Here is a 16,437-nt window from a genome sequence, read left to right as displayed (position 1 = left end):
TCCATCCAACCCAACCCAGAATCCATACATATAATAATATTTTTTTTTATAATTTTACTCATACTTGGAGTGCTAGTGTCGGAGGGATGACTTTTTGAAACTTTGAGCTTAAGTATTTGTAGTTATTTGTCATATTTGAACTTAGAGTATTTGTTCGTAGTTGTTTGTTACATGTCTATATATATTATTTGGCATGACATTTAGTGTTGTTTTTCACTTTTTAGGTACTATTTATGTTAGATTGTTTCATGCCATTTGGTAATGAAGTTTTATGTTTTCATGATATTTAACTATATGTTATTTATGTGGTATTAGTTCATGCTATTTGGTATAACTTTTTGTGTCTTTTCATGTTATTTAGTATTATAACATATTTAGTATTTTTTTATAATTTTTTCTGAATTTATAATAATATTTGTAAGATTTTTTAATATTTCAGATATATTATTATTTTAATATAGTGACCTAATCAATCCATCCAACCCAATCCGAACTTTGTCGAGTTGGTTCGGATCGGGTCCAAAGAAGAAATTCGTGAAATCCAACCCAACCCAATCCAGACAATTTTGATCGGTTCGGATTTTATTTTGACCAAAATCCATCCAAACCAACCCATGTGCACCCGTAAATGGACCATAACACAATTTGTATGGAATGGAAGAAAATTTCCTTTTCATTGTTTGGACATTTTATGATGAAATGGAATAAATTTACCACTCTATTGTTTGGATAGCGAACCGATTAACGTGTTTTAATTTTTTTATTCCTAAAATACCCTTAGTTTAAAAATATTAATTGCAATGAATAAGCTTAAAACATATCAAAGATGCCTCTCGAAACAGAGAATAGAATGTAAACAACTTTACTTGAAACTCTTGTATGTGCTCCCAGGCTCCTTTTTAAAAAACTCTGTCATAGTTTGTTTATGCTTGTTAGTTGTTACACTAGACCCAGAAAACCACTTCAGCCATATACACATTCTCAAATCTAAATTGCAAGATCTGCTTGTACGTACATAGTGTTCGAAGGTACCTTGCACTAAACCTTCTTCAACTTTTGACAATCAGCCCTCAGTTTTAGAGGAAAAGCGAGAAGTAGAAAAGCATGAAGGGAAAATAGTCAGTTATCACAAAAATCTGGAGTTTAGAAGGGGATTACAAGGGATAAATTAGTATTTTCTTAATTTTATTAAAGAATCAGTTTTGTGCTCCATCCTATTCCTCCTAAATTAATTGAGGAAAAAGAATGGTATTTGATGGAACATGTACCATTGAGTTCCACTTAATTCTATTGAAATTTTAAATAAAACAAACAATGGACCTGTTACTCCCTCTCCTTCACTCCCCTCTACTCCATCCCCTCCCCTCAATCCAAACAAAGCCTAAGATATACTATATGTATCTGTTTGGAATGTGCATACATGTAATTGATGATTGTTGTGGCTTTGATTCCACACTTACACACCAGCCTTATATTAGATGGTAAATATTAAATATAGCTTTTATTCTTTACTTTATTGAGTCAATTACTTGGGTACAAAGTTAGTTACTAATCTGTTAGTTAGTTAGAGTCAGTTAGGTAATTAGTTTCTCTCACCTTTATGCTTTCATCTCACTAAATAAATGAGTTTGTACAATGTAAGCTAGAATCATTGTATAAACCCATTCATTCAATGAGCTGAAACAGTAAAAGTAAGAGAAACTAATTATCTAAGTAACTACAACTAACTAACTGATTACTAACCTAATATCTAAGTAACTGACTCAATAAAGTAAAAGTAAAAATACTATTTACTATCTAAATCCATAACTGTACAAAATTGATGTTTTGTTTGGACTTTGGAAGGCTGGTGGAAGATATTCACAATCCTACATACCTCTATGAAATGACTCAAAGTTTAGGTAGTTTTAATATATTAAAAGAGATTTTCCATTGTGTTTTTTTTAGATGATATATGTTTTTTGTATTTTCTAAGATTTTCATGTTTTTGGATTTTAGATTTTTATGATAAATAAAAACATATTTTTGAATAATTAAAACTAAAAGACACATTTAAAAGGAAATTATCTAAATAAATATTTACAAAATATTAAAAATAAAATTATGAATAAGAAAAATTAGGGGTCCTTAAAAATAAATATTTACCACATGTGTTAGCTTTTGGCTTTAAATGTATGGCTTTTACCTTATGAAGTTTGTACTTTGCTATTTGGACCACTATTTTGTGATATTGAGGCACATGGATGCTGTATGATGACTAAACAACTATATTATAAGGTCATTTTGTAATGAACCAATGTTTGCTATTTGGACCACTATTTTAGGCCACTATTTTATGTTATTGAGGCACATGGATGTTGTACTCAATTATTCCTTGTTATTTCTTTTATCTTTGGTTTATTGCATGAAAGATTAGGACAAACTACTACAGTGACTAGACCTTAGAGTAAAGGTGAAATGAATATGTTCTTGAGGCACATAAGGGTGAAATGAAGGTAACTTTGCAATATGTTTAGACTTTGAATAAACAAGACTAGATTGGCAGCCAAACAACTTCATTGAAACACTATGGCATATAAAGTACAGCCAATACATCTTCATTTCTCTCCCTCACACAAAACCACCTATTTGAACCTCACATATTACAGCCAATACATCTTCATTTCTCTCCTTCTTCCTTTCACCCTCTAATTTATGTTTTTCAGCATCCAACTTTTGTTTCAGCCTTGCATTCTTCACCTCAAAGTTAACTCTTTCAATCTCCAGTTTCTGAGTTTCAGCCTCCAACTTGGCTTTCAGCATTGCATTATGTTCTCGAAGTTCAGCCACAAGTCCATCTTCCAATTTTTCATCTGTTTCATCCATCCATCGAAAATACCCACAACTGTCTTGATTCTGAGGAGTACCAAACAACAACAAAAATAAAGAGGGGTTAGATATGTGAGGGGTTAGATATGTAAGAGAGGTAGAACATCAAACTCACCATCCAATTTGGGCACCTCCAGAAAGCTCTACGCGGGTTGTCGTTGGTGTTGGATATGTATGATATCACTTGATGACCACATTTGCAGACCCTAGATGAAAGAGAGGTCGAGGTCGACAAACCGCTCCTCTGAATCCTTGTAACACCTCGATTTCGGTGGCGTCACTTTAGTAACCAAAAAGAAACTTAAAGCGGAAAACGTGAATTATTTTTTTTTCGATAATAATATTAGAGACTAAAGGAAATGAAACTCAACAACTAAAGATAACAAAACTAATGTACAATAATAATTACAGCCCCCGCTGTAAGTAGCATCCTCGTCACGAGTAACCTCCAGTGATGTAAAGTAGAAAAGTGTAACGCCCGTAGGCAAAATGTACCATCCCAAAAAGGATAGGTCAAGTGTCAGCAACACAAGCCCTCAAAATAAGAATGAGTCAGAGCTATGACACTAACCCCCAACCTCAGTAGACTCTAAACACCCATCCTTAAACTTCCATCGTCGACCCTCATCTGGTCATGCATTCAGCCCGGGTCCACGTCGAAGGCTCAGTAGTAGTCATGTCGCTCCGGGTCTTCCCCGTACGACGAAGCACCACGAAACAATCCGTCAACGGCATCTGACAAAAAGGGCATACATAGCCCCCCAAACACAGGTAGCACGTGCAAGGGTCAACTTACGGAATATAATATAGAGAATACAAGACATCAGGTAAAGTATAAGGGGTATATATATATGTTATATGTATACATACAAGTTCTGCATTGTCTACCCTAAGGTTTAAACATAGCATGTTATCAAATCTCTAGTACAATTCAATCATCAAAGCCCGTAACGATATTTATCAACATCTACTCATCAAAACACATAACGAATATAATTAGAGTGCATGATATGTCCATGCATCGTCAAACTTGACAGTTCCGGAAGAAGTAGGCTGGGCACGATCGAGTCGGTCCTAACACTCGCATTGTGTCGACCATAACCCTCGAGTGTCACTTACAACCTTGACATAGCCAGATCAGTCCTAACCCTGCGGGTCGACTTTTCCCTCCGCTATGCCCGACAATCAACAGGTCGATCCTAACCTCACGGTCGATCATATCCCCCGTCGATGTCCGAATTACCCGAAGGCGTAAACTGTACCTGAAGGCATAAACTGTACCCGAAGGCATAAACTGTACCCGAAGGCATAAACATTATCTCATGATGATCTCCAAATCATCCGACTCATCTCCATCTGATGGTCAAAACTGCTCAACGAACAAGAGTATCGACATACTCGGAAACTACTCGTTTCCCGGCTTATCTCTCGGATAGCCCAATAACACAACTGCTCCCAGAGCACCAGAGTACCAACATACTCAAACCTTATCAATATCTCAACACTTGGATCCGACGACACTTCTCGTTTTTCCAAAAAAACTAAGATTTGACCCCTAAGCTTTCCTCTGAGATTATTATCATCATTAAAAGGTTTCAAGGTTGTTTAATGTCTTATGAGTTTTCCTTACAAAATAGTTTCCACTTTTGTCATATCGCAAATCTTATAAGTTCTCGGGATCTACTAATCCCAAATGACTCCTGAGAATGCCTCGATCCATGAAAAACCATAACAAGGCCCGAATCTCATTCGTCCTATCAAGCTTCCTCAACACTCTCAAAGTAAAATCGTCATGACCTGCCCGCTATTCTCACTCCTCAGAATCTCAGATTTCATTGCAAAAGCATAATTAACTCAGCACAATCAACCAGCATGTCATATATCAACATATTATGCAATAACCACGTAGCACTTAGCATATAAAGCATGCACCACACATCCTAAATTACCCACTTAGCGCTTAACATGAAATTCACTCTCAAAAACATTCAGCAGATGAATCATCTACATTGTCAGCCGAAGCCTCAGAAAACATTTTTCCAATCAAAACACAAACAAGTGCATAAACAGTAAATCAATGTCGAAAGCATCGACACCTAAAGCATTAGCTAGTAAGGTAAGTTGCCCTTACCTATAGTTATTCCAGCGTTCTCCTCAAACGTTCTTCACAATGAGCTCCTTGATCTTCAGGAAATTCTTCAAAAGAACCTTTAGAGTAAAACCACAGGATTCCATCAAAGACTATCAGAAACTCAGTAATCAATACTCACTAAGGTTACACGAAGTAGTATATACTCCGAGGTACGATAATCTAGCGCGAAAGGACAAGTTTTTGAAAAAGGAAATTTTCCTCCTCCCCCCTTAAAGGGCTCGGCCACTTTTGGTAATTGTGGTGCTCGATTTTTCTTCGATCAAACTTGGTTCCTATGCTATCATTAGCCGTAACTAAGGGTATTCTAAACTCGAAAAAATCATCGGATCAAAAACTGTCGCAGGGGTATTTTGGTCATGATTTTTAACTTAGAATTTCAAAACTGAAATCCCAAAAAGAAAATTTGACAGGGACGTCACCAACGACGTTTATGACAACTAATCCTACTAGCACTAAGCTAAGGCGATAGTTTTCAGCCCAAAGGTTGAAGCTTTACTCCAAAAATGGGTATTTGAGGCATAAATTGATTCCGGCGGAATTTCGGCGACATAACGGAAAAACTAATCCGACAGAAGTGATCTTGGGCATGTAAGGAAGATGTTTAGAATCAAAAATGAAATATTCAGGTTAGTTTTGCAAAAACCTCAAAACTATCAGCTCAGAAAAGTCTACAAAAAAGCTATGGAAAAAGCGATCAGAGGTAAGGATTAGCGAGTATACCTCGAAACCTTGAAGTAGCAACTGATTAATCGACGATCAAGCAAGGATTGAACAAAATCTCTTCTCCTCCTCCTCTTTGCAAACTCGCGGCCCTTGGAGAGAAAATGGGTAAGATTTGTGATATTTTCTCATTTCTTGGCTATATATAGAGGTTGGCAAAACGCGGTAAAATGAAAGTTTCGCGAATCTGATTTTTCCGGCTTCATTCTCCGTGAATTCTAAGATAGGTTTTGGCGACATAAATCCAAAACTCAAAAGAGGTTTCCTTGTATTTTTGGTAACTAATGCAAAGTCGGTGTAAAACTATTTTACCCGATAAGTTGCTTTTTGCATCGGATGTCGGAATAGAAAACTTTCTTCTAAAGAAAGATTGAAATCATCAAGAGAAATGGGTGTACGCGTGTGGAATCTTCATTTGATGTTCCGAATAGAAAAAGTCTTCAATGTCGGGTGATTCTAGGGTTTTGAAATACCAGGGTTTCGGTTTCGGCAAACTTCCGATGATCGGAATCGGACGTTCGTAGATTCTAAAGTTTCGCCTCGAAACGATTGTTATATATTGAATAAGAGAAGTTCTAACACTTCTCTGAAGATTTTTGGAATAAATTCCTACAGTGTTCCAAGGGTGGAACATAGTCTTTTCCTAAGGTTCTTGTCCTAGGTTTTAGCGAATCGATCGTGCTATACCTTTTATCGATCCTGGTACAATCCTTAGACTTTTCCTGAACTTTCTCCTTCATAAATTTATTTCATTTGGTAAACTCTAGTTCAGGTTTCCCGTCACGATACATCAACCCTAAGCGTAAATGGAAATCTCTTCCACTTATTCTAAGTTTAAAAACTTGGGTCTTACAATCCTCACACCAGATCTCGAGTTCTTCATCTTCACTTGCTCTTCTTCTTCGAGCTCCTCTCTTCTCTCTTCTCCTTTCTTCTCTTCGAATGAATTTGGGGATTTATGGTTAGAGCATTAGAGGGTAAATGTTAGAGAAATTTAGGAATTTAGTTTTTTTATTTTTATTTTATTTACCTCATTAATTGACGTGTCATTCACACCTGGACACGTGCATAAATCCACGTCGGATTCCGTTTGGGGTTTTGACGGAAGTAGACGGCGAGGGCTTAAAGCTACATATTATTTTGCATATAAGGGTGTATGCCGAAGAAATTTTTTTGTAGGGGCTTATGCTGAAGGACCCCTATTTTATAGGGGCCCCCAACATAATTAAGCCTATCAATTTTGACATATTTTTTGACTATCCAAACATTAGAATTCGGTTTTATTCCCGATCATAAGAATTGTAGGTGATAACATTATTTTTTTAATGTCACTAATTTCATATTAAAATGACATATACAACTCTAGATATGATTTATCTCTTACCTGAACCCCTGATTCTCTTTATTAATGAGTCATCTCTTACTCCTTAAGACTCTGATCGATACTACATTAGATGAGTAAACTTCTTCTAACAAACTATTTTCTATACACACTGTTCAATTATATATTGAACTCTTGATTATATGCTTAAGTAGTCAAGCTATCTAACTACTAATTGTGATATACCCTCTTGAGAAAAAAAAAAGTTGTACAAAGTGCAAAGTTAACCACAAATATATCCAAATTATCAATCTTATTATTACACTCTTGTAATTAGCTAAAGTCTGACGTTTGTTGCTCTGGAGTCTGGAATTACAATATGGTTTATCCTGAAATGGAATCACCTTTATACCAAATGAAATTCATGAATCTAATTTTAATTAAGTCCAACAAACCAGCAAACTCTTAAAAAAAAAAAACAAAAAACCAGCATCCGGAGGAATTTACGGTGCACACTTGATTGTTTGTGTAGGGTTACACAAGCTACTTTTAACCTGCAATAGCAGGTTTTTCCGGTTCAAAAAAAAAATAAAAAATACAGATTTATTAATTATAACAATTAACCTGTGATAATTTTACTTAAGTTAAATGGATCTATTAAATCATTCATCTTCATCTCTCTTTCTTCCCCAACCCTTCCCCTCACTCTACCAAAATCCACCACCACCAACCACCAACCTTCGACCAGAACCCACCGCATCAACCAATATCCATGCCACCACCACCACCACCAACCCAGAACCCACCACCTCTTTCCATGCCACCACACCACCTCATCTCATCTCTTCTTCAATCTCAGGGCTTTAGCTCTCAAGCCCCATCACCAGAAACCCCTAAATAAGAAGAATGAAGAGGAACATAACCCACCACCATCACCAACCAATCTCCACACCACCACCAACCCAGAACCCACGATCTCAACCCAGAAGCCCTCACCCATGATGGACCACCGTGCTGCTGTCGCCGCCCATCGCACGCCGCCGCCGCCACCACTGCAGGCTCGCTACTTTTCACCCATCTCAGATCTCAGATCTGGTAGCATGCAAGGCAACGGTAGTTGTTGCCGGCGACTCCGTTTCTTCATCGAAGAACAGCGACGTCGGCGACTCCTCCAGATCCGTCGGAGCCAAAAGAAAAAATTACAGCGGCAGCAAACGGAGAATCTGGCGGAGAAGAATCACACCTCCACCGGCGGTGGTGGATCTGACTGTTGACTGAGTCAAGGTTCCAACTCAGCTAAGCTAGTTTATTTGGTTCTGTTTTAGTCAATTTAATTGTTTTCTAATTAGTTGCCCACGTTTAGGATATGCTGTTAGCTCGTGGGTATTTCTCCTATTTTCTGTTTGTCAGCTGTAGTGCTAAGTCTATAAACTTGGCCTTTTTTCTATCTTGTTGAATAAGATTTGATTGAGCTGTTTTTCCAATTTCTTAACTGTTCTTCAGATCTGATTTTGTAATGGAACACTGACACTAGCATTATAAATTTTTAGATTTAGAATTTCTAGTTATAAATTTTGAGATTTAGAATCTGGACCAAATGAAAAAGAACAGAACTTGATTCTCACCCTCAATTGAAGGGCATTTTGGTGTGATTTCAACCTGTCGGTTTTTAATTTAGTGATTAGGGAGAGAAAAGAGGAACAGATTAATTAAGAATATTTAAAAAAAATAACTAATTAACAATAAATGTTTAATTAAGAAAATATGTTTTTTAATTTTTTTTTTTAAAACCTACTATAGTGGGTTAAAATGCCAATGTGCAACCATACACAAGTTTTTACTTGTGCATGTTAAATTTTTCTCAAACTCAACGCGGTATACACAAACATACAAACTAATATGTGCACTAAATGCATTAATAACTGCGTGAGTACTTAAGTATGCAGAAATGATTCTTGATTTCTTGGTGCATCTTATGCCTTTACGTGTACGATAGCACTATGCAAATATTTGTCATTTCTGCATTCTGGAGAAGATCCTGAACTGGATCTACTTCATTGGCAGCTTTATACGTGTTCATACCTTTTTCTGTATGCAAGAGATGAGCATTGTGCAAATTCCAAAGTATGAACTGGCTTAGCCCGCAGCACGTAAATGAGTAAGGTAAGCCAAATAAAATATTATGGACCTTTCGTGTTGTGTAGTCACACATTCAAAGAAAAAAGAAAATGTTGATTAGTTTATACAATTGACCAAAGGTGTTGTCTAAGGTGCAATATGTCTTAGGTCATGCACCAGTGCATGACATATTATCAGCCACAGAAATGGAATATGCTATAAAGATGCCTTATGGGGAACTTGTTAAAATGGTAGGATTGTATTTGTAATTTATTTTAATTTTTTTACATTTTGACTCTAATACCCTCATCTTTTCCCCTTCCCTCTTCCCTCCACCTCTGTACTCCGGAAGCCCCAGGAAGGACGGCAGCACATTCTCGACCTCCACAACCACCACCAACTGCCGCCTCCGCCGTCTGGAACCTCATCGTCCAAGACCCATTATAATCTTAGGAAAAAACCCCATGACCATATGTCTTCACCACCACCAAATTAGCCACTAATTTTCTTTTCCCAAACGACAAATTTGCTGAAATCAAACAGAGAATCGCACATGATTCTTAAAAATCGCTTATTAATTCATATGTTTCGCCCAAGATTCAGAAGAGAATCGTGATGCTTCATTTCCTCGACAATGGCAGTGGTGGAGCGCACCTTCGCAGGAGAGGAAGCCAGTGAAGAGCCACCAAAACTCATAGTATAGATTGCCCAGATTCCGAGAAATACCTTCATCAAGGGACAACTCAGATCGGAAATGGAGGTCTGGGCAAGAAGAAGATTTTCAATCAGATCTGGGCAAGATGAAGCACCCCCAAAACCCAGCACCCAATCTTCCACCACATCTCCGTCGCGAGCTGCATCTACAAGCGGGGGTGAAGTGCTCTCGCTGGACCAACAACATTTGTCGGTGGTTTGCTGGCGGTGCCGATGGCTGACATAGAAGGGACAATGGAGAGGTAGAGAGAGAAAGGGGAGGGGAGGTAGAGAGAAGTTTGAATGAAAAGCCTAATTTTGTTATCTTGATTTTTTAACTTTTTTATCAGCAGGTCACTTAACCCTCTATTGTAGGTCATTTTAGCTCTTGCATGGTGCAAGACCTAGGATGCACTTGCACCCTAACAGCCACCCTGACCAAACAGTCAAAATTCATAAATTAATGTCTTACACTTTTGAGTGATCAAAATATGTTGTTCAAGCATTTCATCATGGCACATGCAACAAAATGTGTGATTGAAAACCTGAGATTTTATCTTGAGAAGTGATTCTAAAAGAAGTTATTTAACATGTTTGAGGATCAAAATTTATTTTTTAAGAATTAATCATAATATTCATTTTTTTCTATATCGGAAATATAAATTGCATCATTCAGGAATTAATCTCTAAACCTCCCCCTCCCAATTCATATGTCCTCTAACTCTTACCACTTGAACTATTATTTGGGGACTACAGAATGAATTTATTCAGACTTTAAACGAACTATACAATGATTTTAATTTAAAGTTTAAACATATATTTAAGAGTAACTTCAATAAAAAAAAAAAGTGATTTTAAGGGGTTTCAACTTTTTTTACATACAAGTCTCAAACCTGATACACTTCTTAAGAAAATTGAAGTAGTGCCGCTTAAGTTCACGGTTGCAGCGACAATTTACTCTAGGACAACATAAATAATTATAGGTGTGAAAAAAGGGAAGAGGAAAAGATCGGGAATTAGTTCTATCTGGAATTTTGTCTTGCACTATGAGGAAAACATAGGTGTTCCCACAATGATTCGTTAATCTTGATTTGAAAGAACAGAAAGACATGAGATGTTAATAATATGTACTTCCCTAGAGATAACAATTTCATGTCAATGTCGACAAAATGATTCCAAATTTATACTGATCGAGATCATGATGCTAGAAAGCCAATTTATCAAGCAATTAATCAAGTGTTCTCCGATGGATTCTTAAGCTTAGACAATTCCGGGAAGAACAAAATTGATTCTGAAGAAAAATAACTAACTGATCAAGACATGCAAGCTAGCCGTGGGTGTTATTAAATACCTAAAATTCTCTTGGGTCAACAAACACATTACCGAGTTGTCTCTTCATCATCAGCGATTCATCACTGTGGCTTGAAAGTGAAAGCCTTTTTGTGTACCACACATCATCGATACACGACATAGAAGCTGTTTGAGGGATATGGTTTACAAGTGGATCCCCTAACCCTAACTCAGTGATAACCACTCTACAATCCTTCAAATTTTCTCCCATTTTTGATGTGAACCTCCATATAGATTCCATAAGCTCCCCAAGGTTCTCTCCCTCTCCATGGAGTCCATAGAGGAAGAGAAACCCAAAAGGCCCACAAAGTGAGTCACTCACCAACATTCTCAAACAAGGGAAAATCTTGTCCTTTGCATGATTTAAAAGAAACCTAAGTGGCTGAGACTTGAGTTGAAGCTTATAAGCTTCACAAGTGTTCCATATGCTAAACACAATCCATGAGCTGTTGGTAATTTCATTGCCAATGCGTTCTTCACTTTCTAACTTTCTTTCCAAGTTGAGCCAGCCTTCATTTTTGTAATAACTCACCCAAGTTCCAAGGGTGAGCTTCTCCTTCAAAATAACTTCCATGTCTAGTGGATACAACTCTTTGGCCCTCATGATTCTTCTGTACAAGGAAATTGCCTGGTCTATGTTTAACTTCTCTATTTTGATATCATTATTGGAAATGTGATGCTTTGGAGGGAAACTAATGGGATGGACAAATATGACAAGTGAGCTGAGGTGATGATAGTTGCATTTGTTGGTAAATAGGTTTTTTGAGGCTTCATTGTTCTTTTCAGTGGCTAGGAATGCGTGCTCAGCCCCATTTCTCAGCATCCATTCTTCAACTGAGTTCACAAGTTTTAGTGCAACCCCTTTTCTCCTGCAGATGAGTAAATTTTGTGTGATATATATCATTTCACCACAACACTAGTCAACCAATGCAATATCTTTGCCTCAAAACAAAGTTCTATATTTTACATCATGTTAAATTAATTAACATATGTTAAGTCTAGGTACAGCGGTAAGGTTACTGCCATGCATGTGACTTTACGGTCATATGTTCGAGTCGTGAAATCAATCATTTGCAAAAATGCAAAGTAAGACTTACTACATTAGATCCACAAAGAGAACCTTGTCCCTCTCTGGACCTCAAGCATAACCAGAGCTTATCTCTTATGCAATTTGGGGTGTGTGACACATTTTCCTAAATTGAAGAAAGTGGGTACTAGTTACCTCTGTGTAGGAGAGACTCTGAGGCCTAGTATGCAACCCATCTTCAAGAGTGATCCAGAAGCTGGAGTAGTCTGCACACTCTTGATGCATCCTCCAACTACTCCAACAAGCTCTCCATTTTCAAGCAGCTCAGCCACCTATATATAGGCCATATTATGAAGCATATGATTAGTATAAACTAGGTATAGAATTAGAAGCTTACTTTTTATAATATCTTATGAAAATGGCTTGCAAGAAATTGTAGAATTACAAAATTTAAGACAATGATATTTATTGGATGGAAGGAAAGAATACATATTAACTTCACCCCAAATTTTCATTTGTGATTTGAAAAGATATAATTGTGTGAGGAAGAAAAAGGAAAGACATATTATATAGTTAATTACATACCAACATAACATGAAGGGGGTAGAACTTAATCCTAGATAAAGGGTCTCCCATCATGTTGGTGAAAATGGAGATCCCTTGTTGAGTACTCCCGATCTCACAGTCCCTTTCAAGCTTCCCCACCACTTTAACATCTCTATTTACATCATACTCTCTTATAAGGAACTTGCTCTCCATCCCTAGTCTAAAAGAAGCAAGTGAAGTACTAGATATGAGGTGTGGGAACAGGGAAAAGAAATATTTTTTGATTGCGCTCTCGCCTCAACAAACTCATGTTTGCATCCATATATATATGGTTAAAAATGATTGGTTGTTTGTTTTCATTCTTCTTCACAATGTCCTATGATCTCGTGTATTTCCTGTCAAATATATATCGTTAGTTGCTATTTTACAACACTGAAATTGATGTGTCCCTTGAAAGTAGTACTCCATTTGTTCTTATATAACTGACACTTTAAAGTTGTTGCACAAATATTAAAAAATAATAATTAATGTTCTTATTTTATTAAAATTACAATATAACTTCATATTATACCCTTTATCTCTTTTATTAATTCTAATTTTTTAATTTTCCTACCACCAATAAATTGATGATACAATTGATAAAGTATAATCAGCAAGAAATAATGTGAGCTATATAGGAACAAAGTATACAGGAACAAAGGGAGTATAACTATAGCATATGTTAGTGTTTCCCTCCAAATCTCGGAGATAGCTAGAAGGCACCTACCTGAGCATTTAATCTAAGGGTCCAAAATTCATAATGAGTGAAGATATTTAAAATGTTGGACCAATATTTTTTTAAAAGTTTTTTTTTTCTTAAAAGTTTATTTTAACTCTTGGGTTGTTGGTGACTTCTGATGGTTTCATAGCATATTAATGGTGCTGATTAAGAACCGATTGACTTATTAAATAGGGCGACGCTATTGATTCAGGTGGGAGGTACAACCCCTCATTATTGGAGAGGGTCATAATCTGCACATAACTCTCCTTCTGTTTACACGGATTTTTGGTAAACAAATATCCTCTTAGTTCGACTAAAGGAAGTTTAGATTCGGGGTCCTTTTGAGAAAACGCTTTGCCAAAGTGTAGTGTGTGAACGAGTGTATTCTCGACAACAATAAACAACTCAAACGAAACTGGACTTTATTGAATATGAGTCGATTACAAAACAGTCAAGCAAACTAAAATAGCATGAAAGCAAATTTCGACAAAACAAGCTACACACAAGAACTGGAAATCAACAAACTGAAATGCAGGGAAACTAAAGCGTTGGTTCTGCAACATACTCCTCCATCATCACGTTCTGCTCTCGAAGTCTCATTGATGCGGACGTTTAGAGCTTTTGGTGAATTTTCAGAGTTTTTAGTTGGGAACCTCTTCTTCTGCTGCTGCTTCCTCTATTTATATTGTTCTTTCTGCCCATGTTCTTGGCGGTTTTCCTTGGATGCACGATGGCTTCGTGGGTTTTGAATTTTGGCGCCATAACCCACGTTTAGCCGATGGTCTTTGCGCACGTGACTCTATTGCCACGTGGATGGTTCTGAGTCGTGGGCAACCGTTGCTATTCGTGGCATCGTGGGTGTACGCACGTGCTTGTAGTTGCTTGTTATTCGGTAACTGCCTCTTCCATTAAGATGATCGAGATTTCTTCATCTTCTGAGTGTGTCGAGTTATGGCTTTTACTAACTTGTCTTTGAGGGACATCGTGTGCTGAGTTGCCGGCTTCGCCCAACCCTTTCTGTCGAGAAACCACTTTTGCACCATGGTGTCGAGAATTGTAGTACTTGTAATTTTGGCTTAACACCTTCATTGCCTCAAATCTTGAGGGTACACAATTCCCAAAATCCTAAGCGTAGAGCTTAATGGACTTAACGTGTGACTCGTCCTTCAGACCAGGTTTGACACTACTCAGAGAGTATAGTTAGTTTTTTATTAGTAATGTTGACATTGCTTATTGGGGGAAAAAATTAATTCCACAATTCCTCTCATTGTCACATCGAAATAGAACTATTAGAGATCGGTCAACAGGAAATCAGTAAAATGAGTAAAATTGAAATAGAAATAAAAATGAGTGTAAAATGTGAATGTATCAAAGTGGGTACTTTCGTTGTTATGAGGAGGACCGGTAACAAGTGTACCTATACTATCTACGTAGTTGCACCTTGCACCACAAAGTTGAAGCAAGTAGCTTTCAATATGATCCAGTGAATATAGCCATTCAATATATTTGTAATGATTCTCATAGGTTTGTCCAAGATTTGTCACTTCAAAAATAAGTACATATAGCCATTGAAGAAAAACACGTAAATTGTCCTTTGCGATGCTCCTATCTATTCTAGCCAGTTTGAATATCACCAAAATGGAGGCAGCATTGTTTAAAATCCAGCTAGTATTTTTATTTGAGTGTTTTTTTTTAACGAGTAAAATACAAATTTGGTTGTATGTTGAACCCGCAAATACATATGCTAATTGATCGGACAAGCTCACAAGATACTCTCTTGTTGTTAAGTAGGAAAGGTAGTGGATTGGTGCTTCGGGGTCGCTCCTCCATTATCTGCGCTCAAGTTAGAATATGAGTTAAAAGCGCGAAAAATGATGTGAAGTGTCTGTACTTGACATGCTTGTTCTTCGTCTTTTAGGGGTTGAGCTCGTGGGGTGCAAGGTTTGAGTTGACCGGAAATCTGGCAGCCTGTTGGATTGTTTGATGCGAGAAACATGGCGTTGGTGATCGGTGCTCAGGGGCTTTGCATGTGACATCTTCTCTGAGTGTTGCGTCTTCTCTTTGGATTGAGAGTTGTTGACCTTATGAGAAATTAAAGGAGTGTCCCAATGGTGAAAGTGTTAAGTTATGGCGATGGGTACTAATCAATGGTGAGATGGACTACTATAGGTTGCAAGTGTTTGACGGGTGGAGGGTTGTAGTCGTTTGACATGTTCATGGATAGTAGAGCTAGAAGATGGTTGATGGAGACCATGTACCCGAATAACTCTGTTTGATCGGACATGGTAGACGCCTCACCATGCACCTGGATAACTATGTTTTGTCAGATATAGTCAGCCAACAACATGTAGGTGGTAGTGAGATTGTCGGTGGCTAATAAGCATGCACCCGAATAACTATGTTTGGCTGGACATGGTCAACAAACCACATGGGGTAGTCGGATGGTTGATCGGTGGCTATATTGCGCCCGAATACTTATGTCTAGTCGGGCATACTCGGCAGTCAACATGTGACTGTGGGTACAACACTACAAGAAAGCTAATTATTACCGGTTTTTTAATCAAGGGCCACAATTATAATCCATGGGTAATTCCCATTTGGAACAGTTTTTTTTCTTGCCATGATCTAGTGAGAGCAAGTCTTTCTGTGGCTGAATTGTGTTAAACTACTATTTCTGGTTACCACTTCACTTACGAGGCAAACTAGAGAACCTTAGTTGAAGAAACCATGTGAAGATGCTGTGACTGCCGATCAAGGAATATAGTTAAATCACTGTGGTCGATCCCTGTATATCTATTGACTCGTTTCTTATCAATTGGCTGTTCCTCTTACTTTTAGTCATTCAACTTATAATTGCTTTGTCCTTTTGGTGTTGGCTGCAG

The 16,437-nt window shown here is 37.3% G+C and overlaps 1 protein-coding gene across 1 annotated transcript; it reads right to left on the bottom strand.

The window, feature by feature from the left end:
* Window positions 1-11,119: 11,119 nt before the first annotated feature.
* Window positions 11,120-13,059, bottom strand: LOC130715095 (probable N-acetyltransferase HLS1-like). Its single transcript, XM_057565135.1, has 3 exons — window positions 12,835-13,059; window positions 12,445-12,581; window positions 11,120-12,091 (listed from the first exon to the last, which is right to left on the bottom strand). Exons 1-3 carry the CDS (start codon window positions 13,006-13,008, stop codon window positions 11,224-11,226), a joined length of 1,179 nt encoding a protein of 392 aa, XP_057421118.1. The 5' UTR covers window positions 13,009-13,059; the 3' UTR covers window positions 11,120-11,223.
* Between the last annotated feature and the right edge of the window lie 3,378 nt (window positions 13,060-16,437).

Source organism: Lotus japonicus, chromosome 4, assembly GCF_012489685.1.
Source record: "Lotus japonicus ecotype B-129 chromosome 4, LjGifu_v1.2".
NCBI classification, from domain to species: domain Eukaryota; kingdom Viridiplantae; phylum Streptophyta; class Magnoliopsida; order Fabales; family Fabaceae; genus Lotus; species Lotus japonicus.
Note: the sequence above shows the minus strand (reverse complement) of the source record. Positions and strands in the feature narration are given on the sequence as shown.

Excerpts from the sequence above, each read along its gene's own strand:
- LOC130715095 (XM_057565135.1), bottom strand. The coding sequence starts at position 13,008 with ATGGAGAGCAAGTTCCTTATAAGAGAGTATGATGTAAATAGAGATGTT. Across the intron at positions 12,582-12,834 it reads ACCCCCTTCATGTTATGTTG|GTGGCTGAGCTGCTTGAAAA; the intron begins GTATGTAATTAA and ends GCCTATATATAG. Across the intron at positions 12,092-12,444 it reads AGAGTCTCTCCTACACAGAG|GAGAAAAGGGGTTGCACTAA; the intron begins GTAACTAGTACC and ends ACTCATCTGCAG.